The 27,263-nt window shown below is 43.9% G+C and overlaps 1 protein-coding gene across 1 annotated transcript in view; it reads right to left on the bottom strand.

Annotated features, from left to right (window-relative positions):
• The window catches only part of ATP7A (ATPase copper transporting alpha), a 2,674,176-nt gene that overhangs the window by 38,784 nt on the left and 2,608,129 nt on the right, over positions 1-27,263 (bottom strand). The window contains exon 22 of the mRNA XM_044057744.1: positions 13,056-13,158. Within this exon, the coding sequence (XP_043913679.1) occupies positions 13,056-13,158 (103 nt within the window). The remainder of the gene's footprint in view (positions 1-13,055; positions 13,159-27,263) is intronic.

The raw sequence follows: 27,263 nt of genomic DNA, 5'->3' as shown, positions 1-27,263 counted from the left end.
ACAATGTTGGTTTTCCCAGGGATGTGCGTTGCTACCAGAAACCGATGAGAGGAGATCGGCCATTGCCATAGTCTGAGCGCTTCGACACAAGGTAGGACTTGCTTCCGCCCTGTTTGTTGATATACCAAACTACAGACATGTTGTCTGTGTGGACTGCAATTGTCCCTACGGGAAGAAAGTCGTTGAGGGCTTGCAACGTTAAAAGCACTGCTCATCTCCAGGACATTTATGTGCAGGTGGTACTCGAGCGGCTGCCACGTCCATGAACCATCCTGCCCTGATAATGACCCCCACCCGATCAGGGAGGCATCCGTGGTGACAGTGGCTATCGGGGATGGAGGTACAAAGTGTCTGCCTTGGTGAACCTGAGGAGATGTGATCCACCAAGCAAGATGACCTTTGCAAGTCTGTGTCACCAGAATCTGGTGATGCATTGGAAGTTGTTGGTACGACCACTGTGTGAACAGCATCCACTGAAGAAGGCGCATGTAGAAGCGAGCCAGGGGAAGAAGAGTAATGGCCGCAGCCATGAGGCCTAATACCTTTAGAACCATTCTGGCCTGTACTTTCTTGTTGGCTAGAATGATCCTGACATGACTTTGAATGTCTGAAACTCTTTGATCTGTAAGGATAGCTGACATCCGAACAGTGTTCAAGTTTGCGCCTATGAAAGTAATAGACTGGCAGGGCGATAAGGATGATTTTTCGAAGTTTATCGAGATGCCCAAAAGAGTACAAAGCTTTATTGTGTAATCCCTGGCTTGAATAAGCTGATGCCTGGTGGTGGCTGAAAGGAGCCAGTCGTCGAGATACGGAAACACCTGGAATCCTTGACGTCTCAGGTGAGCCGTGACCACTGCCATGCATTTGGTGAACACTCTGGGGGCTGTAGTGAGACCAAAGGGCAGGGCTCTGAACTGGAAATGACTGGACCCCAGCCGAAAGCGGAGAAATCTCCTGGAGCGTCTGTGAATTTTGATGTGATAGTACGCATCCTGAAGATCTATTGAGCACATCCAGTTGTCCTTCTGTAAGAAGGGCAGAATTGACTGAAGAGTGACCATTCGGAATCTTGCCTTCCTCACAGACTTGTTGAGTCTGCTGAGATCCAATATTGGTCTCCAGTCTCCCGTCTTTGTGGGGACCAAAAAGAACCATGAGTAGATTCCGGGCTCTGAATGGTCTGTTGTAACTGGCTGAATGGCTCTTTTTTGCAGTAGTTTTAAGACTTCTAACTCTGCAATTTCCCTTAGACCGGGTGGTACATCTGGAAGGGAATTTGAGGGGAAAGGACTTTCCTCGAAAGGAATTATGTAACCCTTGGATATGATCGACTGTACCCATCTGTCTGAGTGAGGGAATGCCAGGCTTCTGGGTACAGTGATAATCTTCCCGACTGCCTCCAAGGAGGGACAGCCGGGCAACATCTCAGGGATGCTGAAAGGGCTTGTCAGAGAGAGGCTCTCTGTTTCCCTGGTTTTGGACCCCTCTGCCTCTAGGCGGCGTCTGTTGTTGTTACCCCTCTGCCTCTAGGGGTAAACTGACCACGTGAATCGGTGTGACTCCTTGGGATTTGCAGAACCACATTTTGCCACCTTTCTGGCCCTTTGGTTCCTAGAATAGGGCCTCTAGGGCACAGAGAATGGATTCCACGGCAGACAGCGTCTTCCGTCCTTCACACCTGGGTCAAAGTATCCGAACAGTTTTGCCAAAAGGGCAGAACCATCAAAGGGAGAATTTGCGAATGACGCCTTGAAGGGCTCCGTGAAATCGCAATGACGGAGCCAGGCCTGACGTCTAGTAACTAGGCCTGTTCCTGCGGCTCTAGCGGCTCCCTCCGTAGCATGGGACAGTAGCCGCATAGAGGTATTAGTCACGGACCTGAGAGTGGCCATACGGGTGGAGTGCAACAATTTGTCCTCCTCCGACATGGACTCTAGGGGGGATGCAGCGTATTCCTTGACGAGATCGTGCTGCATCCTAATCACATGTGCCGGATAGTTCAGCGCCCTCACTGAAAAGGTCGCTGAACTAAACATCCGCTTCCCCAAGCGGTCCATCATCCGAGACTCCTTGCTCGGGGGGGTAAACTGAGGGGCTCTCCTGAGCAAGTTCCCTCTTGGTGGCTGCCGCCGTCAACATGGCATCTACCGGAGGCCCTTTACTCCAGTGGGCACGGTCAGCCGGGGGGCTAAGTATACGGTCAGGCCTTTTGGGGATTGGCTCCACGGTGTCCGGATCCTTCCACGCCCTGGTGGTAATCAGGTCCACCAGGGGGTCGGCAGGAGGTGACACCCAAGAGGTAGACGGGCCCGCTTCAAACGCCTCCAAGAACACGGACTCGTCCGAGGAAGACTTGGGGCAGACCACCCCCTTATGCGCGGCATTTCCATGATGTCTCCAAAGGAGACATCCTCAGGGGTGATCTTGGGGAGCCTTCCCTTCCTCCAAATCCGTGTCTTCTGTGAGAGACTCGGGGAGTCTATGTGCCTCTTTTTGTATGTTTGCGAGGGGCATCCTCTGGGGGCTGTCAGAAGATCCTCGCAGCAGTGTCATGTTCCAAAGGAACAACTTGGGGCAAAGGAGCGGGCTGTCCCAGTGGCCGGATGGTGGAAGCCTGGCCCAGTGCAGATGGAGCACGGACGGAGCCGGCAAGTGCCGGGGTCCGGAAACCTCAACAGGGCCCTCTCCACTACATCAAAAGCCGAGGGGGAGCCGACCTCGACCAAAGGATCCGATAATCGGCTCCCCCTAGGATCCAAAGAGTGGATCGGAGCCGGCGCCGAAGCACTCGGATCCGAGGGGACAGTGCGCTCCGACATGGACGGCGCCGAAGGAGCACTGATCCCCCCGGATCCGAAGCTCAGATCCAGGCTCCGAGAGGTCAGATCCGAAGCACTCGAGGGCAGGGCCGGATCCGAAGTACCTAGTACCATCGGCGCCGACCCACCCCCGGCTCCGAAGCTGCTCGGCTCCAACTGCTCCAAACCCGGGTAGCGGATCGGAGAAGGAGCTATAGGCTTAAAGAAAGGGGTCGAGCTCCCCCCCAGGGGGGGGGGAGGCAAGAGCACTCCCATCTGCATCTGGGCCTGGATGAACCTTCTCATCATCCGGTCCAGATCAGCATCAGATAAGCTGTAGGTAGATCTTGACGAGGCTACCGAGGTAGGCCTTGAGTGCCTCCTCGATAGCCTCGACGGAGATCGGGTCTCCTCCTCCTCAGGTCCCGGTGAAAAGCACACAGGAGACTGGAGCCGAGGAGGGGGAGAACCAGCAGACAAGGAGGCCGGAGGAGAAGCCCGCTTGGCAGGCGGGGCCGAAACAGAGGTCTCGGCCCGCTCCTTATGGTGCTTCTCCCTCCGGTCCTTCTTTCTAGCTTCCCTCTCCTCCAAACCACTACAGGGAGGTTGAGTCCCAGGAGGAGGAGGGGGAGCCGGAGAGGAGGGAACCGTGAACAGTACCCCGGAGCGGTAGCCGGAGCCGAGTCCGGGGGCAAAAGTCCCGCCAGGACCAGCTTCGACCTTCGCTCCTTCAATGCCCTGGGGTTGAACCCTGCACAAATGGAACATCCAGAAGTGAGGTGTTCAACCCAAGGCATCGACCGAGTGTGGCCATCAGCAGGGGAAAGCTTATGGCCACACTGCACTTCGAAAAAGCCTTAGGTTGTTCAGACATCCTAAGAACACTAGCTTTTTACTTAAACTAGTCTAAAAAGTAAAAGCTAACTAGCCAAACAAACACAGGCCCAAACACACACTACGACCAGCGAGGAGGGAAACTAAAAGTTATAAAAGTTAATAAAACCAAACAACTTTAAGCTACAATAAGGGAAACCTAAACTTTCACACAAAACTGTCGAAAAAACTTTGAATTTAACACTAAAAATAGCTGAATAAGCACTTAGCTGTAGAGCTCTCAGAAACCAATCTGGTCACCAGCGCTGCAAACTAGATCTGAGGTCATGTAGGGAGAGCAGGGCATTATGGGTGAGGGGAGGAGCTGAGAGCTCGGATCCATAGCTGGAAAACCATGCCGGTTCGGATCCGATATCGGATCCATAACCCACAGGTTGCAGACAAATGAATCTCCTACTTCAGATGATCTTTTTGTGGAGCCGCCATTCGTGGGGGTCCAGTAAGTGTCTGCTTAAGTGGTCTGGCAGGGTGTTGTTGATCCCTGGTAGGTATTGGGCTATTAGGTGTAATCCCATGGAGGAGGCAGTCAGCCAGAGGTTCATGGCTAGCTGGCACAGAGGGTAAGATTGTATCCCTTCCTATTTGCTGATGCACAATATTACTGTGGTGTTGTCTATTGTGAAAAGAACTCCTGGCCTGAGATGGGGTTGGAAGGATGTCAGAGCCTTTTGCACTGCCATCATTTCCTTCTGGTTGATATGGAAGAAAAGGTGCTGGGCATCCCAAAGACCTTGGGTGTATCTGCCTGCTAGGTGGGCGCCCCAAGCAATGTCTGAGGTGTCGGTGGTGATGGCCTCCCCAGCAGGGTGGTGGATGAAGGGGAGGCCCTCGTTCTTGGCACAGGCCCCTGCCCACCAGAGAAACTCGGCCCTTATACAGGGGATCAGAGGGAGAGAAGTCTCTAGAGGCTGTGAGTGTTGACACCAAAGGTTCTTTAGATACCACTGAAGTTTCCTCATGTGAAGCCTGCCTAGAGGAATTAGAAGGATGTAAGAAGTCATGTACCCCAAGGCTTGTAGAACTTCCTCGCTGTGAGGTGACTTTTGGACGCCAGCTGGGTAAAGTAGAGAGGCAGGAAGCTCTGCTTTTCTGGGGATAGGAAGGCCATTTGGGATGCTGTGCCCAGCAGTGCTCTCAGGAAAATGATCCTCCTGGAGGGAGTTTGCTTTAATTTCTTCTCATTGATGGTGAACCCCAAGGAAGTTAGGAGAGTTTTGACAAAAAGTAGGCCCTGGAGCAGCTTTTCTTTGCACTCTACCTGAATGAGGCAGTCATCCACATAAGGGTAAATCTACTTATTTTTCTATCTGCAAAATGCTACGGCTGGGGCCAAACATTTGGTGAAAACCCTGGGAGCAGTAGATAAGCCAAAGGGAAAAGCAGAGAACTGAAAGTGCTGTGAGCCTGCTCTGAAACGCAGGAATTTCCTACAGGACTCCCTTATGGGGATAAGGAGGTATGCATCTTTTAGGTCCAGGGTCACTAACCGGGCATTTTTTGTTAGCATAGGCAGCAGCTGCTACAGGGTTAGCATTTTGAATTTAGGTACCACCAGGGATGTGTTCAGAATGGACAGATCCACGATGGGGCACCAATTGCCCTCCTTTCTGGGAACAAGGAAAAGCCTGGAATAAAAGCCTTTGCCCGTTTGATCTGCAGGGACAGGTTCTACTGCCCTTGGCTATGAGAGTTTGGACTTGTTTTAATGTCTCTGCCCACTGATTGGGAGGTAAGTCTGGGTACTCTCTGGGAATTGGGAGTGCACTGAAAGTGAATTTGTATCCCTGAAAAATTATCTTTAAGACCCATTGGTCCTTTGTTACAGACCGCCAATTTTCTTTGCAGAGGGACAATCTTCCTCCGAGCTTTTGGGTGAAAGAAGGACAGAGGGGGGAAAGGGAGTCATTGAGAGTTTTTGCCATAGAGGCATGGCTTAGAACTCCCTGCCGAGGTGGACGTGGTCCACTGTTTGGTTATCTGTTGTCCCTGTTATAGGGACCTAGGTGGCCTGTCCCTGCAGGGCTTAGCTTGCCCCTGTCTGCTAGGAGCAGGAAAGGACCAGTGCTTAGAGGGAAAATTCCTGCTGAATCTAGCAGGTTGAACATGAAAGAAATCTTTTACCGTTTGCATAGATTTTGCTTTGTCTTCCACCTTTTTAGCACCTCTTCTGCTTTTTCTCCAAACAAGCGGTCGTTATCCAAAGGTGCATTGATTTATTTAGACTTGACATGATCCGGTAGTGGTTGTTCCTTCAACCACGCATGTCTCCTAATGACAGATCCAGACACTGCTGCTCTGCTAGTGGCTTCTAATGCGTAATATCCACAGTGTAAAGAGTGCCTTGCCACTTGACAAGTAGAGTGCAATAAATCTGCTAACTCCTTAGAATTGGCACAGTCAGGAAAGGTAGAAATAGTTCCAAAGTGTGCTGTTGATATTTTAACATATGGAACTGACAGTTGACATCTCTGATAGCTAAGGTTGTAGAGGTGTAAACCTTTTTACCCCATATGTCCAGAGCTCTGGTATCCTTAACCAAAGGAGTAGGGTTCTTTACAGAACTAGCCCTGGCTCCCTTGGGTCCCTGTGTAATGACCTTTAGGTCTGCAGCAGGATTTCTGTACAGGTATTTGTGAGTGTCTGGTACTCTGTAATACCCATCTAGTTTACTGGGAGCAGGTGGGAGGGAGTCCGGGGCTAAACTGGATTCATGGAAAACATCATCCACCACTTCTAAAACAGGGTGAATGGCAAGGGGTCTGCACTGGGGTAGGTCTAGAAATTCTCTTATCCTTTCCTGAGACTGAAGGAAATCCTGAGATTACCATTGGAAATGTTCCCTGAGGGTGTGGAGGGTTTCCCCAAAGGAGAGCTCTTCTGGTGGGGAGGCAGAAGGTATGGATTCCTCTGCATCTGAATCCTCATAAGCAGTTAAAAGTTGTTTCTCTTCAAAATCTGAATAATCTGATTCCTCACAATCTTGCTCTCTCAATAGTTCAGGAGAAGGGTGTCTTTTCCTTTTAGAGGCTGTGGCTTGACTGCCCCTGATAAGGGAAATGGGATTATCCCCCATCTTAAGCATCTAGGCCTGGGGTGGAGGGGCGGGAGTAAGATGGTGGCTAGAGGTATATTTTCTAGGGGTGGCCTGGCTTCCAGGCCTAAGAGTATTCATTGGTCTGAAAGAAACGGTAGTCAGGTGTGAAGACTAGAATCGGTAGTGTGAACGACCTCCTCGGAAGCCAGTGCCTGCTTTGCGGCTCCGGACCCAACTGAGGCAGAGATAACCAAAGGCTCTGAAGATGAAGAAGATTTCTTGGTATACCAGATTCCAAAAGGGTCTCGTTAGAGGCCTTGCGTAGCAATTGCATTGGGCATCAGGGGCTGCAAAAGCACCTCACTGAATTCCGGAGAACTGATGACCTGCTTAGCTAAAGAATCATCGGAAGACTTAGCCTTGTGTGGTCTGTCTCTACCTTTATCCCTATGCTTTTTAGGAGGCCCTACAGATTGTTGGCTGACCGATGCCATTTGTGAAGACAGAGGATGAAAATACCTGTCTACAAAAAGACCTCTACGATGAATGGTTCTCACATTAAGGAGGGCACAGAACCGGCAACTGGTGACATCGTGGTCTGAGCCTAAACAAGTGACACAGAATGAATGGAAGTCTCTGTGTGGAATCTGCTTTCCACAGGCAAGACAATTGTTAACTTTTTTGGACATCGGTTAGTGCAAGAAAAAGAGATCCCCAACGGGGTACTTAGCTTTAGATGTTTTCAGCTGTGATCCGAGCTCCAGTAGCGACCAACCGACACACTTGTGAACTGCTTTTGCTACGTGCGCCATGGCAAGAAAGACTGATGTAATTGGAGTCAGCTGCCTTGCTTTATAGCACTGATGACCTGATGTCAGTCCACAGGCGACAGCAGCTGATGCAGAAAAACAGTGACTTTGGCATTCGAGCCGGCCAAGGGCTACCACAGCAGGGATAACCCACAGGTGATGATTGCAACAGTGAAACATGAAGAACCTCATACATTACACACTTACCATAATGACAGATCAGTGCTGTCTGCTTCCGGCAGCCTCAATGAATAGGCATATCAGATCCAACCAGATTCAACTTTGAGCCACTCTCAGACTTTGTATCCGAGGTTCAGGCTCCTCCCCTCACCCATAACCCCCTGCTTATACTAACTTACCTCAGATCGAGTTTGCTCACTTTCTATAACAAGAATTACACCCTCTCCAAAAGGAAATATATCCTAAAGAAAGCCAAAAAATTCCTGTAATTCAGTACATGACAAGGGCATATGCAAGCCATCAATAAGTCAGTGCACTCATTCCAGAAGCAAGGAAAAATGCCTCCTGGAAGGGGGGAGGTGGAGGACAGAAGCAGACAAGATGGATCTAATCATTATGGCAAGTACATAACTTTCATATCCAATGCTCTCTCTTCCATCTAATCTCAACAAATGGGACAGAATCCCCAGCTATCATAAACCTTAGGAGGACTCATAAAAGGATATTCTGGAGAATGGCTGAACTTAAGGATACTCTGTACTTAGACTGCAAGTCCAGCTTGCAATAAGGTATAAAGGTATGGACATTGGATCAAGTAGCTGCTGCATAAATGTCATTGGCACTTTTGATAAAAATGCAGTTGAGGCAGTGACTGACCAAGCAGAGTGAGCCCAAGGAGTGCCAGACAAAGATATTCTTTTCTCCTTACAAATATATGAAATGCACTCGGATAGCCAATGTGACACAGCTATCTTGGATGTTCCTTTACCAACTTGGTAAGGGAGAAGGTTACAAACAACTGGTCAGCCTTTCTGACATTATTATTGTACTGCAAATAAAAATTTTGAGTTGTTGACATATGTCCAAAAGATGCAGCATGTAATTTCCCTTACTAGAAAAATGGGAAAGAATACACAAGGTTTGATGACTGGTTCAGAGATTATTCTAAGGCCCCTTTGGGGAAAATGAGGCATTTGTTCTCTATGTTACCCCATCTTTGTGTAAAACCAAATAAGGTGGCTTACAAGAAAGGGATTGAAGTTCTGAAACTCTTCATGCAAAAGTAAATGCCACAAGAAAAATGTTTTCCAGCCAAGATATTTCAACTCAGTTGTGGCTGCAGGTTCAAATGGAGATCTCATCAAAGACAGGAGGAGGATAGTAATGTTCCATGGAGACACAGGGTACCCGAGTGGTGGCCGGAGAAGGAAGATGGTCCTTAAGCAGGCCTTAGACAACATCAAAGAGGCAATCAGTAAGTGATTTTCTCCAATGTGAAAACTGAAAATGGCTGCCAACGGGATTTTAGTATTAGAGTAACTTGATTCATTATGAAAAAGGCTAGCCAGAAAATTCAGAAATGGTCAAAAGAAGAGATGAAAAGAAATATATATTCCTACTGGAAGCCCAAATTAAAAAAACCTCTTACATTTGCACTTGTAAACTTTTCTGGATGAGTGTCTTTATTAAGAGGTCAAAACTTGTATAAACTAAGATGAAAACTTGGACTGTCTGATCATCACAGGAACTGGAGAAACAATGCAGTACCTTGAGGGTTTCGATAGCTGGGTAAGGCATTGCAGACGGATGAGAAAGAAGATCTGGAATTGGGCCCAGCACCCATGGTAAGTGAATCAGATGAGGTCAGTGGAAGGGGAACCATACCTGCAGAGGCCAAAAGGAGGCAATGAGGATCACTGTAGGCTTGCTCCACATTGCCTTCTGCAAAAACATCAGTAAGAGAGGAGATGGAAAGATAAGTTAAAGGAGACTGGGGGGCCAAGTGCAGACAAGAACATCCCTAGGTGGCTCCCTCTTTTGGCAGATCAGGGAAATGTAAATGCTGCATTTGGTGTTGCAGAGAGAGGTAAACAAATCGCAGCAAGGTTGGCCACAGTGGTTGAAATTCTGTTCTACCGCTAATGGGTTGAGGGATCACTCGTGAGGTAAAAGAATAGATCTTCTCAACATGTTTGCCAATACATGGGACTTCCCCAGGATGTATAATGCTATTAAAAGGCAATGAGAACACATCACCCACTCGCAAACCCTCACAGCCTCTTAATTTTTATTTCTCCAAGTCTTTTGGGTATCTAATACCATGACAGGAATGGACCCCATTCCTAAGTCAAAGTACGATTAAAGTTCATGAAATTAGTATTTTTCACCTTTGATGTCAGCCAAAAGTGCTCTTCGCAGCACCCGCAATGTGCCCAGTAATGACTCCTTATGCAATTTGTACGGTGTTACATGAATTGGTAACATATCTAAATACGATTGCAAATTCTTTTTTATAAGGCCAGTTGCTCCTACTACTGTTGGAACTGTCTCGGTATCTTTCTTCCACAGGGCTCTCATTTCTGCCTGCAGATCAAGGCATTTTATGACTTTGTGTCTCTGTACGCAAGACACTGTAGTCACTAGGTGTGTCGATTTCAATGATCAATGCTACTTTTGTCTTCTTTTCTTGGACCACTACATCCAGTTTTCTAGCATCTATCTTTTGAACTCTTGGTATTCAATGATCCCATGCGATATAAACTTCATAATTTTCTACGATTCTTTATGGCTCATGTTTCCAGTGTTTTTCAGCCACTTCAATACAATAATGTTTGCACAATCTCCAGTGTAACAGTCTCGCCATATTATGATGCCTTTCAGTACATAGTCCCTCTGCCATTAGTGTGCTGCAACCAGCAACAAGGTGTGTGACTGTTTCCAATTTGGTTTTACAAAACCTACATACGTCTGCTTCTCCCACATGTTCAATGGACTTGTAAACCAGCGTGTATGCAGCCCACTGTCTTGGGCTGCCAATATTAACCTTTCATTTCTTGATGTGAATTCACCTCTCCTTAACCATTCCTGCGTTTGTTCTTGATCAACATGAGGCTCTTTCAGGAGTTTCCTATACTTGCCACTATATTTACGTTTTTCCACATTTCTTGCCTTCTCATCTGGTCCTTCACCTTATATTCTTTCTTTTGTTTTTTAACACATTCAGTTGCTGCCTGTTTTTTATCTACTTCTGGTTTGATTTCCATTCCTGCTTGATGTCAATATGTTTCTGCTAAATTAAGCAGAGATGTCATCTTAGATTTATTCTCCTCATGTTTCAAAATGTTCGCTACATTTGGATCTAGTGAGGACAGTAGATGTGTGTGGAGTCCCATGATTGCAGCTCTATACATGTAATCAATTTCAAGGAGGCCCATCCTTCCTTCGGAACGGGGAACATATAATCTTGGTATACACTGATATTTATAAATCATTTGGCAAGCATGAAGCATCCTTCTTGTTTTAATATCCAATTTATCCAACACTTTTTGGGTCAGTTAATCACTCCAAAACTGTAAGTTAGGACAGGAAGAGCAAATTGATTTATGGCTTGGATCTTGTTCCCAGTTGTCAATGCTGTTTTCAGGATTAATTTAAGTCTTCTAAAGTAGTCCTTACTGAGCTTTATTCACATTTGTTCAGGTTTTATTGCTAATCCTTCATCAATTCCCAAGTATTTATACATTCCCTCTTGCTCAAATTCTTTTATATCATATTCTTGTCCCAAACTGATGTTTTTCTGGTGCTGCATTTTCCTTTTTTAAGGGTTGCTTTTGCACATTTACCAAGACCAAATGACATTCCAATATCACCTGAAAAAGTTTTGACAACCTCTCAACACAATGGGTAAGAACATGTTCCTCCTTGTTTGCTGCTGTACCAAACCACTGACATATTGCCTGTTTGGATTACAATCACACCTCTGGGGAGGGAATCTTTAAAGGCCTGTAATGTTAGGAGGACTGTGCTCTTCTCTAGGATACTGATATGAAGTCTGGACTCTGTTGGAGACTATGTGCCCTGGACAGTCTTTCTCATGAAATGCCCTTCCCCCACACCCACCCCAGCTGGGAATTGTCTGTGGCCACTGAGGCCTGGGGGAAAGGGTGTACAAATGGTTGACCTTGAGAAACTATCAGACTGTAGCCACCATTGGATATTGTTCCTGCAAATCTGAGTGAGGGGCACAAGAAAGTTCATTGGGTGGTATCTCATTGACCACTGAACTGCAAGGGTCCATTGTAACACTCTCATGTAAAATCTGGCCAGATGGACTGAAGTGATGGAGACTGCCATCAAGCTTAGAAGGTACAAAATAAATCATGCTGGCAGGTCTTCATGGGAGAGTACAGTCATTGCCTAATGTCAGAGTAAGAATCCTTGATCCTGGTAATTTGGGTATCTGTAGCTGTTATTCCAAACTGGGAGTAGAGAGTCCCTGGCTTGAATAAAAAGATTCCTGGTGGAAGCGATCATTAGCCAGTAATCTAGATATGGTAACACTTTGGACCCCTGCAGTCTAATATGAACCACTGCCATGCACTTGGTGAACACCTGGGAGTCTGTGGTGAGACCAAAGTGCAGGCCGGTAAACTGGAAGTGACTGGCCCCAAGTCGAAAGCAGAGAAACCTCCTGAAGCATCTGTTCATTTTATCCCTATATGCCACTACTGCAGGCTGGTACATCTGTATTTGTAATTGCAAGACACATTACAGTTTGTAGCTTGGAACACTCAGCATTTATTAAATTGTGATGTGTGACTGCACAGCATATGGTACCACTGCTTAAGATTGTGTGACCCATCTGTAACAGTGTACAATCCATAGGACTTGTGTTTATTCATATCAATGAACTTTTCAAAAAAATACTATAAACAGCATATAACTACCCACTATTTCTGTCACTGTGCTTTGTTCATTTGTCTAAGGAAGAACAAGCTGTCTAGAAGGAGAACATTGTCTAGGTATTAGAAATGAAGGCCAAGGACAATGATTTGAGGTTTATAAAAAATGAAATTCCATTTTCATATGATGAAATCCAGGAATTATATCCATGAATTTCAAATGTAATTTCCAGTCATTATGTTGATTTACTTGCATTTTTTTCTATATCAAAATATACTGAAATTAAAAGATCTTAGGCAAAGAACACTCAAAAATGCAAACTGGCAATATTATACATAGTGATCATGAGCAGAAATGCATCTTGTGCTGAGCTACTTCTCAGGCCTAAAATGCCAAATTCCATGAAAATCCACAGGTTTTTTTTTCAATTTAAGACGGTCCGAATTTGGGATTTACAAACATTTTTCATGAAAAATGGAAAATCAATGTCTCCAATGAAGGCTTGTTGTGTGTTATACAGCCTGCTCTGGTAAGTGTGCTTACCATCTGAAATCCAAGATTTCTAAATGAAAATACTGTGATCAAAAGCTTACGAAAGTGAGCAAATTGCTTAAAATACTTTTGAAAATATTTGTAGCAAATAAATATACTTACAGTTTTAGTAACAGTGATGACACTACAACTGACACAGATGAGGCAGCCATGGCAGCCGATCCCATCCAAGGCTGTAAAACCAAGCCCACAGGTATAAAAACACCTAGAATGGTAAAATCACAATCGATAAATTAAGACTATACATAACAAATATGAATGACAGCAAAAAACTAAGTAGCATGTTCAGTGTAACTAGCACAATATTTGAAAAATGAGAATGCATTTGTGCTGTAATATTAATAAAATGCTGTTATCTTCAAAGCAGTTAAGAATTCATCTTTACTAGTCTTTATTTCAAACAGTGTGGTACATTCTACCTAAAATATTACATACAAATATTTATCAGCAGACCCCAGTACTACTTAAGATTATTTTTAATTTAGAAGAAAAACAGCTTATTTCTTCTGGGGAGACTTCAGCACGTAAACAATATTTGCCAAAACTGATGGGCTTTTCCAAAAAAAAAAAAAAGACTAATTTAGCACCAAGCTATGCAGTCCCTTAAATGTCTAATATTTTTCAGCAAAACTCATTTTATTATGGCATCATTAAAGTCAATAAATATATTAATGTTAAATAGAAAATACATAATACTTAAGTTCATTAGGTACATTATAAAACTTGTCGACATGCATTATAGTAAAGTTTTAGTATGCAGTTCATTATTATGACGCTTGGAGGAAGACGACTGAGTGATGTTGTTATCCCATGTCAATCACATTACAACACATATGATGTTATTAAATCACTGGATTTATTTTAGTTTTATGATCTAAGTTAATAAAGGATAGAATTTTGTATATTAAAAGTGCATTCTTACACTAAATGACAGAAAGGTACTAGCAAAGGTGATCATGTAGTGCTGTTACTCTTGGGCCAATGGTCTCCAAATTTATGCATGTGTCACTGTAGTGAGACAGGGGAAAGAATTACTGTTGGCAGGCAGGAGTACAGTTATGAAAGTCACCGCATTTATCATAACAGTAGATTCCTCACTGCACCAGTAGCCTTTGACTATTTGGGTTGTGTACTGCCCAGGATACAGCAACTGGCTAGTCTTGAAAAAGCTGTGGCTCCTGCCCATACCTACACACTAACTGCTGACTGGACAGCCCATAGGAGGAAAATCAGCAATAAGAGTGTAGACAACTTCAGTACTTTCTTACTGCCTTAAGGCAAATGAGTCCTCATAGAGGAACCCTTCTACATATATAATACTGTCTTTTTAAATATGTATAATGTATTTTTTTGTACCTTTCTGAAGAACACCAGTCATTTTATTAAAATCATAAGTTATTTGCCAGAAAATGCTATTTTAGAATGGAGCTTATTATTCAAAACTGGGCAGTTTTTGTGAGAAAAATGTACCTTTTCTGAGACATTTTAAGTGAACTATAAAGATTTAAAGACCGAGAAGTGTTTTTATGCACTTCAAGATGCATTTGAGTATTTTGGTGCTTGTGTATTTTTTGTGACAACTTACTTTCATTATTTTACGGCTTGAGACACTTTGTTTGAAGGTATTAAAGTATTGGAAAATGTAATTCAGAGCTAGAAATGTATTTTATGTCTGGTGCTTTTATATACTTTGTGGCAACTTGCCTTCATTTCTTTTCTTTAATTGTAATTTCTGTTAGAGCGACTTAGGAGTTCTGACAAGGTTTTTGTGTACTGCTTGCGCTTTTACTTTGGAATATTAGGGGACTATGTGGGGAAGGAGAAGTGTGTGCTGCTTGTAAACACTTGTCTGACAGCTTACCTTATGACATACTCTTTTAAGTAGTGCTTACTGGCAATCAGGAAAAAGTACAGTTTTGTACCTACCATAAATGTAGATGTTCGAGGATTCCATTGCTGCAGTCCTGACTATTGGGGTATAGTCCGCGTCCGCCAGGCCGGTCCATATAGTATAAGGAGGTGGACGCCGTCATGGGCGTTTCAGACTGACGCTGCGCTACAGGGTACACTGCACGCAACCACGCCGATCATATCCTCTTTTCTTGCCCCAGATGTCAGAAGAGAAGACCAAAAAAGTCCCAAAAAAAACAGTCCTAAAAACATGTACAATATATACAAACATATAATACAAAAATATAAACATTAAACTCAACCTACACACCCCCCCTAAATACAGAGGGGATGAAGGAATAGGGGTAATTTGCAGCAACTAACGCCTATGGTATCAACAAATACTGGTATATGTCTGTAAACTCATTTCTGTCTTCCGCCATCATTGCTGTAGTCCTGACTATTGGGTAGAATCCCAAAGCAGAGGGCAAAGTATAGTGCAAATTATAAAGAAGTGCCTTGACAAAAACAGCTAGCCAAAAAACAGCTAAGATAAGACTGTGAGAGTAGAGATAGAGGTCTAGAATGTAGCTTAAGCTGCCCAAGTATCTACCAAGTATGCACTGCTTGCCAAATGCTTTGCCTTGCTGTTAGCCCCAGTGGAATGAGGCCTAGCTGCAGGAGGAATGAGGCCCCATCCCTGGAATCCTTGATGGAATCTCCAAAAAATGATGGGCAAAAAAAAAATCCACCTGGAAAATTTTGTTTTGACACAACTGTGTGCAAAGTGAACTCAAACAAAAAGAACAAAACAAAACTTACTGCCTGAATTCCTTTAGTCCTAAAATGCCTATGTACTGTCCTAAATGTGTCTATCTTGTGTGCAAAATCTTTCCCCTTTATTTTGGGGGTTTCTGCAAAAAGTAGGCTTAATTAAGTGGTTAAAAAATAAACACTAAAAAAAAGTACCTTAGGTATAAAGAAACCCTTAAAGGATTAGTAATCTAATCCTTATGGAAATCCATAAGGCTCTGCAACTCACAGAACCTTCCTACAGTAGTAATAACCAGCAGAAAAGCATCCATCAAGCCAAGCAGAAGCATCCAAAGCAGTTTTTGAGGTCACAAGTCCAGTATAAAAAAAAGTCCAAGGTAAAATGGAGAGGTTTCCAACACAAAGTTGCTCACAAGTACTTAGAGTTTGCCTCACGGGAGGGTCTTATAGACAAAGGCCCTCTCGAAACTTCTTGAACAAAGGATTGAAAAAACAGCAGCATGAATCTTATTGTGATGAAATCATGCTGCTGCAAAATTAATCACAAATAATTGAAGATCCACACCTTGGATTATTCAGAAAACACATCCTCATTAAGATCAAACTCCTCCAAGAAAAAATCTTCCTGTATTCAAAAATAAAATCTTCAAAATACTCTCTTCTTTTCCTTCCATAATTGTTGTAGTTTTAAGTCCTTGTCACATTTTTTCTATTTTGAGACAGTTGAGGACTGCTGCAACTAGTTGAAGAGACCATAGCTTTGCTGTGCTTCTTGAGAGACCTTGCTGAATAACAGAGAGTGAAATGAGACAAAGGCCAGATGAGATAGATGAAGAGAGTAGCTTTAAAGGCCATGGAGGACCAGAGGGCCTATCCAAGTATTTCAAACAATCCTTGGCGAGGCCAATCTGGAGCTATCAAAATCATCCAATCAGGCAGAGGTGCTTCTTCATTGACCTCTTACCTTTGAAGAAAGAAAGAGAGGAGCATCCACTTACCAAGAGGCTGTGAACTGAAAGACCAGCAATAATTTTTCAGCTTTGTGTGGTTTTAGGCATTTAGTGGTGAAGCTGTGTGGAAGAGTTGGGTGGACACTGTCAATTTCTGAATGGAGTGGTTTCCAGTTTCCAATTCTGGATCCAAGGATGAAATCCATGAACATCTGCTAGGAGTTCTGTGCTCCTGGCAGGAGTTCTATGCCTGAGTTCTGTTTTGCGTTCTGCCCTCGTGTTCTGTGCTTGCTTTGAAAGTGCCTTGATAAGATCTAAGCTTGCATTAGTTGCCTTTGTACATGTAGTCTGTTGTGTCTGTTAGTTGATGTGTTGACCCCCAAGAAGTGTTGTCTGAAGAATGGACATGTGTTCCCCTCATTGTTGATGTTTCAAACTGGAAAATCAACATCTCCTTGAAATCAATGCATGCCTCTGGCATCCACTTTGTCTCCCCCAGATGTGCCTTGCAATGTCTCCACTATCTGTCGTTCGAGGCCTCTGTCGCCTGTCCGTCCAATCGCCTCTGGCGGTCTGTGTCCCCCTCTGGCCCACCAATCTGATTCTTTTGAAGGCAAATTCTTCCCTGAATGAGGCACACAAATCCTGGAAGAAGGTTGTCCAGATTTTTTTGAGTTAAGTGACATTTTTTGAATTTGTGTCCACATTTGAATAAGAGGACAGAATTGTGATGCTAGGAACCATAATAACCCTAGTACTTCCTCATAGTCCTGCCGATCGAACCAGAATGTTTGAACAGTAATGACAGAAAGCTTGTTTAATGCATGAGTTGACTGAATCTGAGCTTTGTCTGGGCTTGTCACCCCGGGGTTGAAAAACTTGATCTGGTTTGTGACTGGTTTCCTTTTCGTCTTGAGAGGGTATTAGACAAGACCCCACTTGGTGACATATCTTGATGAGATACTGAGATCCTGCTATCTTGCTTCCACATCTATGACATCAGGTCAGTGGCATAGAATTGACAGAATCAGGAGAGATGGCTATTGAGGCCTTCGCCCAGCCAGAATCAGGCCTGAAAGTTTTTAATGAGAGAGGATAGATTTGAATGAGCCAGAAGCAAGTCCAGTTCATCACGCAGATAAATCCTTTTGCACGATGATATGATAGGGCAATAGGTAGAAGGGCAGATCTATGAAGGCCTAAAAAGTGATCTTTTGCCCAGCAGAGGTAAATTCTTTGTAAATTAAATATCTGAGGTTTGGATCAACCAGATTGGTGTTGAGGATTCCAGTAAGCAAACTTGGAGACCAAAGAAAAGTGTTCTTGATACTGCAAACAGGCCACCATCTTGGAACCGGCCTGCGTAATACAGGGACTACTGAGTAGGCAGGCAAAATTGGATACTAGGAGTTCCCTTATTGGTACTAGGAACAGGCGAGAATCTGATCCCTGGCCCTTTCTGATACAGGGAGGACCCTTTGGCCCCCATCTGAGACCCTGGAGAACTTTGTTCAAAGCCCATCTGTTTTGTGTGGAGGAGGAACCTTTGGCATGCCTAGTGAAAGGGGCTCCTGTGTGAATTAAAAGACGAGAACTCTGATGAAAGTCAACCAAAAATCATTGGTCCTGATTACTGAAGCAGGAGAATTGGAAGGCACCAGAAGTCTAGCAGGGTGAGCCCTCAGACAAGAATCCACCCTACCTGTCTGCCAGTCCGTCTAGACCTACTAGGGACCTAGAATGCCCCTGGGGTGACCAGAAGTCTGATAGCCTGACCTCCCTGTTCTAGGACAGTCTGCCTGAGGCTGCATCTACCACCAATAGACCTACCCCTGCTTTGGGAATCCAACTAAACTTTAGCAGTTTACCCCTTAGCAGGCCAATTTCTAATCAACAAAACAGGACTAACACAAAAATCTTAAACAACATGCTAGGCTAGCTCTTGCAACCAATTTCCTAGGCGAGCCAGACAAAGCTACAGACCACATAATCATCACCACTGTGTCTGACAGCATCCATCAAAACTCTTCTGAAAAACTAACAGCAGCCAATGATCCTTCAACCAGGCCTGCAGAAAGGAACTAGTGTAGAAGGCTAGCCACTCCCATTGAGCAATCAACGCCACCAATAAGAGAAAGGACAACATGCAAAACTCACAATGCCCACAACATTTACCTTATTTCTCAAATCCAGCATGAAGAAGTATATACTTTCCTTCAATCCATTCCAAAGCTCCTGCCAGGATTTTTTTCAAATGACAAACTTTTTTAGCATGTTGCTTTTGAAGCACCTCCTGGCCCCTGCTACTTTAGAAGGCACTTGAGGCCCGCCCACTAAACACCACTTTCAGGAGGCCCCCCTATAGAGGCCTCCACACAGTTATCAGAGGAGGCAGGGACAAAACAAGAAGAGCTTCTCTGCACCCAGGAGATAGACTCAGGCTTAACAGGAGGAATATACCTACTGAGCTGCTGGGGTAGCACTGCAAATCCCCAGGATCCCTATGAATCAGAGGAGGAAAAGCCTTCCATTATGCATCCTCCTGGGAAAGTAAAAAGTCTCCTCCTCCAAGAAATCCAAGGATTCAGAGCCCCAAGCCTTAATCAGATTAAAGTGGAAGAATCATAATAAGTGCTTCCCTAATCATCCTCATCCCTCATGTCCTGAAGAAAGTCTAGGGAATCAGAAGGAGAAGAATCAGGATATTCCAGTCTAGGTCAGAAGTTCCTGCATGCTGTAGTCTTCACCATCAGAGTCTTAAAATCTGACAGAACCTAAACCTCTGTTCAAGCTGGGGGCTCTTATCAATGCATCTGTTCCCCCATATCTCAAACCATAGAAAGCTCTATCGCCCTAATCCATATGGGAATAGGAGGCCCCCATCCAAAGCTGAAGCCTTGAAGAACAGAGGCTATCCTTGCTGGACCTCTCTGGCCTACCCTGAGAGAGGGCACAGCCTGGCCTAAACAGAAGCCTGAGAGAGGCCTCAGCTGTTTCAAGAGGAGCCTCTGAACTCCTGGCCTAGAAGCATCCAGCGAGAACCTCTACCTGTCAACGGGCAACTCCCTGGCCACTGCTGGTGCCTGCTCTGGCCTCTGGCGCCACTCCAATAAAAACCCTAGGCTCCACTGACCGCTTCCCAAATACTAACCTGGCACGGTTCATCAACCCTAGGCTTCACTCTTGGAGCCTCCTGGCACAAGAACGGGCTTCCGCGCTAAACGTTCAGGCTCAAATTAGGTATACCTAAAATCTTAATAAGAACCGGTATAAATACAACTCTGTTTGTAACACCAACGGTTATAAATCCTGTACAAGTAAAAACCAGCCCACAACAAATAAAGTTATTGTGTATCCAACCTTCACTGGTAAACTGATCCCACAGGCTCACAGCAAGATTGCTTTTCTGGCAGAAAAGGCCACTGCATCCTTTTAAATATCATGTTCTGGTTGGAATTATGAAAAACTCTCTTTCCGCCAACCAGTACTCGCAAAATCTCTGTTTCGGACGCCAACCGCAAAGTCCATATGCCCATGACCGACGATGCAGCGCAAAAAGACTGCACGGACCGACCGTGCGCAAAGACTGCACTTTGGACGCACTCCGCGATCAATGGCCCGGAGATACGGACCATAGGGGCCGCGTGGAGACTGCCGACTGACGCTCAGGATCAATATAGAAATGAGCTGAAAAGGATGAGACGGGACCCTGCAAGTACAGATGCACAGTGATGTTTAATGCAGATAGGATTCAGTGTACACACCTGCAAGATACTGGCATCAGTAGCAAAAATCTAGGGAAGAATACCTAATGTTGTGTACAAAACTGACATTAAAATGGAAAGGGAATTTTGGTAAAATTATACCAAATGATTTCAAAGTGGACATTCATTGTGACAAGGAAATAAGGAAAGGTGAGTGTGGCTATGTATTGCATGCAGTAAGGCATCATTAGTAGAAAAGAAGGATCTACTTGATCTGACTGACTATAAACTTGCCCATACTGGACTGATCAATCAAACTGTAGTGTGACCCCATCTGAAAACCATATTTAATATGTGAAAACACAATTTAAAAGCATTTATACAGTGGGAATATGCCCCTGCATGTTATGATCCACACTCCTCCAACCTCTATACAGACTACCTCCAAAACTGCACACACACAGAAGAAACAAAACATGCAGTTTCTCCACAATGGTGTGATTTGGAGGTAGTATATTTAGACATCACTGTGTGGGCAGAGGTGTTAACGTGATGTACATTACATTTAATATACTATAAAAGTCTACTAGACAAAAACATCGTGTTTACATTATAGGCAGCTTTAAATTTCAGTAAGATAAGGTAGGTCAGAAAATAAACATTTCTTCTTCTGTAGAGAAACTGCTGATTCTATACCTTGAGTACTGTATACATATCTGAACAGCTGCAAAAATAAACTACAAAAGACACAAGTGCAACTATCATGAAAAAGGGACAAAACCCTAGGTAATCAAGGAAGAGCTCTAAATCAGGGTTAGTTTATACTTATCTGTAGCATTAACTTAAAATGCTGATAGAAATGTATTTGTATAAAAACATATTTTCTGAACATTTAGAATGCTAACCTCTGGCACTGTTCTGGAACAAAAACAAGCATTTTAGTGAGGTGAAACAAACTTCTGATGCAAAATTAGGGCTAGCCGAGAGCTATGAACAAAGACTATGCCAATGGCAGCAACAAAGTTTACATAATCCATACCAGAAAGCATACGAGTCAAGTACTGCTGCATGAGAATACTCACCATAACTGCAGATGATTGAATAAGAAGTCCATTGCTGCTGTAATTACCAATTGGGATTAGCCAAACGTTGATGGCAGTCCTTTCATCCTGATTTTTGAAGTAGCTGGGCTTCTAGACGTTCTTCTCCTGACACTGAGGACACCAGCAGGAAGACCAGCCATAAGGAGAAAAGCTTCCACACTACCTTGTACTTTTTGAGCAAACATCCACCAAAAGGAGTGCCTGAAAGATCTCTGGAAACGTCCTTCATTGAGAGAGAAAGAGACAGAGAGAGAGAGAGAGAGGAAGAGAGAGAACGTGTGTGTGTGTGTGTGGGGGGGGGGGGGGTAGCAGAGAAAATCACTAAATCTATCCACACCAAAACTAACAACAAAATTAACATACAAGTGTCCATGGACAAGTGCTACAAAAAGGGATACGTATCTTACCAGATTTCTTGACAAAGCAGTAAAAACAAATACAGGTGAGAGCTCTTATTGTGACAGTGACCCACCTATTTGCACATCCATGGTTACAGTGAGTACCCTTACAATACTGTACTATGGTCACTATTAGGTTCAATGATGCAGTGAAGGCTCTAATACATCAGAGAGAATTAAAGTAGTTGGGAAAGGATTCTGTCCTTGGACTTGGGATGGAAATTATGTCATCCCTTTTGAGACAGGATAGAAAAAAACTGTCGTCTACTCCTGGAATATACACCTAATCTTCACTGTTTGAAGAAAATGTGACTAGAAGTTCAAAATAGCTGCATCAGAAATCCTCTGAACTGAAATGCTCTTGAATAAGGCCACAATACTGGCAGCTGCTCTGGAAGAATGGGCCCTCTCAGTTTGTTGGAGGAGATGTACCCTTAAATAAGGAACAAAAATGTAAACATGTTTCTTCTGCTCCTAGGGCTCCACAAAGTAAGTGGCAGGCCTTTACTCAGGGGCAATTTACTGCTTTAATGTCCTTAAAGCCTCGTCAAGGGGTTTCGGTTCCTGCTCTTCCTTGGTCCTCTACTCCCCTTGAAAGGCCTAGAGGACAAGATTCTTCTGAGGATGAGTCAGATTCTAAAGATGAATCCCTGACTTATTCTACTCAAATTCCTTCTCCTTTGGACTATGGGTCAGAGGAAGAGGAATCTATTAGTCATGATGTTCCTTTTGAGGAAATTTCCTTTGGGGACAGACTGTATAGGATGATGATGGATTTTTTAAGTGGGATTGTGCTCAGGTCTCTGATATCCATAAGAGGTACTATGAGTTGCTGCAGATGGAGTCTACTAAGCCTGCTGCTGTTCCTTCTGTTTTGGCTGCTTTGCAGGATGCTTTTTCCAATGCCTCTCATGCTCATGATTCTCTGCCCCCTGTTCCCAAGAAACCTGACCGGTTTTACAGGGTGCCTGAGGATTGTTATTTTTTTATATAAATGTCCTGCTGATGACTCCTCTGTAGTGTCTGTAGCCTCTGATAAGCCATCTCAATTGCTTCCTTCACCCAAGTTATTGCCTTCTGATAAGGACAGCAGAGCTATGGAAAGGCTGGGTAAGAATGTGTACACTTCTGCTACCCTAGCTTTTATAGCCATTAATTATCAGATCCATGTGTCTAGGTATATGTTGCATCTTCCTTCTCAGGCCTGTCAAATTATTTCTGATTTTCCAAACTCTGAAGATAAAACTTCTGTTCTTTCCTTGCTATGGACTTCTCTCAGGGTGTTTGTCATTCTAGTAAATGTAGTTATGATGCGGCAGATGCCTCTTCTAGGGCTGTTGTTTTTGGTTCAGTGATGAGGAGGTATTCTTGGCTTATGCTTCAACCTCTACCTGATGATATTAAGACTATGTTGATGGATGTGCCTCTGGATTCTAAGCTTTTATTTGGGGAAGCTGCTACTGCTTTGTTTAAGTCCCTTCAGGATAACGGTAAGGCCTTATAGGAGTTTAAACATGTGTTTGTTTCTCTTGTGCCTAAATTTCAGAGAAACTACCCCGCTAGGCCTGTCTTTGTTTGTAGGCAATCTCGCTCTTCAGTTTTCAGGGACTCTGAAGCCTTTCTTTCCAGACAAACAAGGAGCTGTATGACGATCTGTCCCATCAAAGCCACATTCCTCTTTCTCTTTGCCTTTCACTTTCTCTTCCACTTTGGCTTCAGATCACTCAAGATTCTTGGGTTCTGTCAATCATTCATTCATCAGGGGTACTTCATGATGTGGAAATCACATTTTTCTTTTATGGGTATTCCTCAGCCTCCTCGGGAACAACTTCCCTTTTTCCCAGACTTTCTTCAAAATCTCTTGATTCAGGGTACTAATCAAGAGGTACCTGTGTCTCAAAGGGGAAAAAGGGTTCTACTCCAGACTGTTTCTAGTGCCCAAGAAAGATGGCACTTGGAAACCTATTCTAGACTTCTCTCATCTAAAAACGTTTCTAAAAGTGCCTTTTTTTCAGATGTTGTCCCTTCAGATTCTGTTTCCTGTCTTGCTCTCTCAGGCCTATATGGTATTTCTAGATCTCAAGGATGCTTATGTCCATATTCCAATCTATCCTCTTTTCAGGAAGTTTTAGCATTTCACTGTTTCATCTTGGCATTTTCAGTTCTCTGCTTTACCCTTTGGTCTTTCTACTGCCCCAAGGGTGTTCACCAAATGCCTTCCTCCTGTGATTGCTTTCTGCAGGCTTCAAGGGATCCAAACATCTCTTTACTTGTACTACCTGTTGATTCAGGCGTCCTCTCCACAGACCCTTTTGCAAAATCTTCATTTTGCCGTTTCCCTTCTTGAGAGTTTGCGGTTCACTATAAATGTCAAAAAGTCTTCAATGACTCCTTCTCAGGATCATGTTTTTCTGGGTTGCAGGATTCAGATGGTGCCAATGATTGCTTTCCTGCCCCCTACAATGGCCTTAACTCTCATTTCTTTCTTTCACAATCTTTTTCCTCTAGCTTCCATTACCAGAGAGTTTCTGAGCGCTCTGGTTTTCATGGCATTCACCATTCCGATGCTCCCTGTGGCCAAACTTCACATGAGAAAGTTTCAGTGGTTTCTGAAGTCACTTTGGCTTCAACATGCACATCCTCGAGACTTTGCAGTTCCTCTTTTTCTCTTGCCTCAGACAGGAACTTTAATGTTGGATTCAGCAGTTGTCTCTGAATTCAAGGATCCTTTTTCATCCCCCCTCTTCCCTCTCAGGAATTGTTCACAGATGCTTCAGACATCGGATAGGGAGGTGACACTTGGCTCCCTAAAAGTTCAGGGGTGCGGTCACCTTGTCAGCAGAAGGAGCACATCAATGTCAAAGAGATGACAGATGTTCTACTGGCTCTTCAGGCCTTTCATCCTCTTTTCTCTCCATGGCATCTCAAGGTGTTCACAGGCAATACCACAGTGATGTGGTGTATCAACAAACAGGGAGGCTGCACTTCTGCTATGGGATCATGCTGTCAAGTATAAAGTGACTTTTAAGGCAGTTTATATCTCTTCCAGTCAGAACACTGTGGCAAACAATCTGAGCATGTCCTTTAACTTAGTCCCATGAATGGATGCTTCACAGGGATGTGTTTCTGGACATTATTTATCAATGGGGCACTCCCCAAGTATATCTTTTGCCCCCGAACAGACAACTTCCTTTTTTTTATGCCAGAGTTCCAAGTCCTCTGGTGTGGAAGGTGGATGCCCTCTCTTTTTCTTGAAAGGAGATATTTCTTTATGCATTCCCTCCCCTTCATCTCATTCCAAAAGTCCTGCTCAAAATTCAACACAATGCTCCCAAAATCTTGTTAGTGACCCCCTTTTGGCCTTGACAGCACTGGTTCACTCTTCTTCTACATCTAGCCAGGGGCAATCATCACAAGTTACCTCACAAGGTGGATCTACTCTCACAAGACAAGGGATCTCTCATCCATCCCCACCTGTCCACGTTTTAGTTGACACTGTGGGTGATAGGATTTTGATTTCTCATAGACACATTTTTTTCTGAGGACGTGCTGCAAGTCCTGCAGGAGGCCAGAAAACCTGCTGCTAGGAAATCATACTTATCCAAATGAAGAGGTTTTATATTTGGTGTCTCTCTGGTAACCTGGACTCACTTACTGTGGATGTTCCTTTGGTTCTCTCTTATTTGTGTGAGTTTCTCAGGGCCTATTCTTCTATTAAGGCCCACTTATCAGCCATCTCTGCTTATCTGCCTTCTTCTCCTCCTTAGCTTCTAGATTTGAGATTAAACAATTTCTTAAAGGCATCCTTAATATTAGACCTCAAAGGAAGCCTGTTCCTCCTCCCTGGGAACTTAATTTTGTTTTGGAGAAGTTGACTCAGGCTCCTTTTGAGCCTGCTGCTTCAGTTTCCTTGCAAGACTGTTCCTGGAAGATTGCTCTTTTGTTAGCTCTAACTTCTGCCAGATGGGTGTGTGATTTACAGGCCCTTATGGCTTGTCCTCCTTTTTCATCTTTCATGAGGACAGAATGTTCTTGTGCACTAACCCTTCTTTTATGACTAAGGTGGTTAATGAGCTATCACTTAATTAGTCTATTAATCTGCCTACTTTTCCCCCTCTGCAAACTGACAGTGAGAAGTTGTTGCATACTTTGGACGTGCATTGGCAACTCAGGGTTTATTTGGATAAGACTAAGGTTATTAGAAAATCTGATTAGTTATTTGTTTCTTTTCATCCTAGATCTTTGGGACTTGCTGTATCCAAGCAAACTATTTCTTCTTGGATTTCTAAGGCTATTTCTTTTTGTTACACTCTTCATGGCAAGAGCCTTCTCTCTATAGTCAAGGCTCATTCTACTAGAACTGTGGCTTCTTCTGGTGCTTTTTTCAAGGCTTAGATATCAATTCTATTCTTGAAGTAGCTACCTGGACTTCTGTGGATACCTTTATCAAGCACTACAAGTTAGATGATATCTCTAGAACTAGGGCTGGATTTGCTAGTACTGTTCTTCTTCATGGCTTTTTATGGGACTCTTCTGCCCCTTCCCCTCCATAGTTTCCATTTAAGCTTTGGCACTCTCCCATCTGTTTAGAATACTGCAGCAGTGAATGTAAGGATATAGCACAGCTGTGTGAAATTTTACCATAATGGTAGATGCCCTTGCATTCACTGCTGCAGTATTCGCTCCCTCCCTCCTTCCCCCTAGTCCTTTGCCTTCCTGGATGCACAGATTACCTCTTGGGTTCCTTGCACTGGTGTTCCTACTGGGGCAATCAGTTATGACTATGGTAGGCTTGAACATCACCTTTATGTCCTATGCTATATGCTAGGAGCTTTTGGGTCACATTCGGCATACCTTTGAAGCATCAGGATTCTTTGGTAGAAGCCCAGACATCAGGCTTCCATGGTAGGGAATCCCATATGTTTAGAATACTGCAGCAGTGAAAGCAAGAGCATCTACTGCAATGTTAAGATTTTATACAACTGTACTTTCTTATAGAAGGCAGTATGAGGTTCTTTGCACACAGGACTTGTAATTCCGAGAATATTCTTGCTGAGGTGATGGCTTAAGAAGTTTTCCTTAAAAGGAGCTTTTCTACATCTGAGCCAGTGGGATCAGATGGAGGGACAGTATTTATTTTAATGACAAAATTAAAGTCCCATGAAGAAAAAATGGGTCTTCTGGAAAGTCAACAAAATCCCCCAAAAATGAAGCAGCAAAAATGTTCTATGATTTTTATTAAAACAAGTCACACTAAAAATAAGGAAAGCTTTCAGGTTACCCCTTCTTCAGTGTTTTTCATTAACATATATTTAAAAATCAATTTAAATACCAAACATTACATGACACAGCCAACCCATAAAAACTAAAAATCAATTAGAACTCAATTGAAATACATCTTAATGCAACATCAAATGTTTCTTGTACAAGACAGGTTTTAGACTGACTGCATCTTCTGGGAAGCCTCATAAGGACCCCCCTTGAGAAAAAG

The sequence above is a fragment of the Protopterus annectens genome, chromosome 15.part0 (genome assembly GCF_019279795.1).
Source record: "Protopterus annectens isolate FY-2018-M chromosome 15.part0, PAN1.0, whole genome shotgun sequence".
Lineage (NCBI taxonomy): Eukaryota > Metazoa > Chordata > Ceratodontiformes > Protopteridae > Protopterus > Protopterus annectens.
Note: the sequence above shows the minus strand (reverse complement) of the source record. Positions and strands in the feature narration are given on the sequence as shown.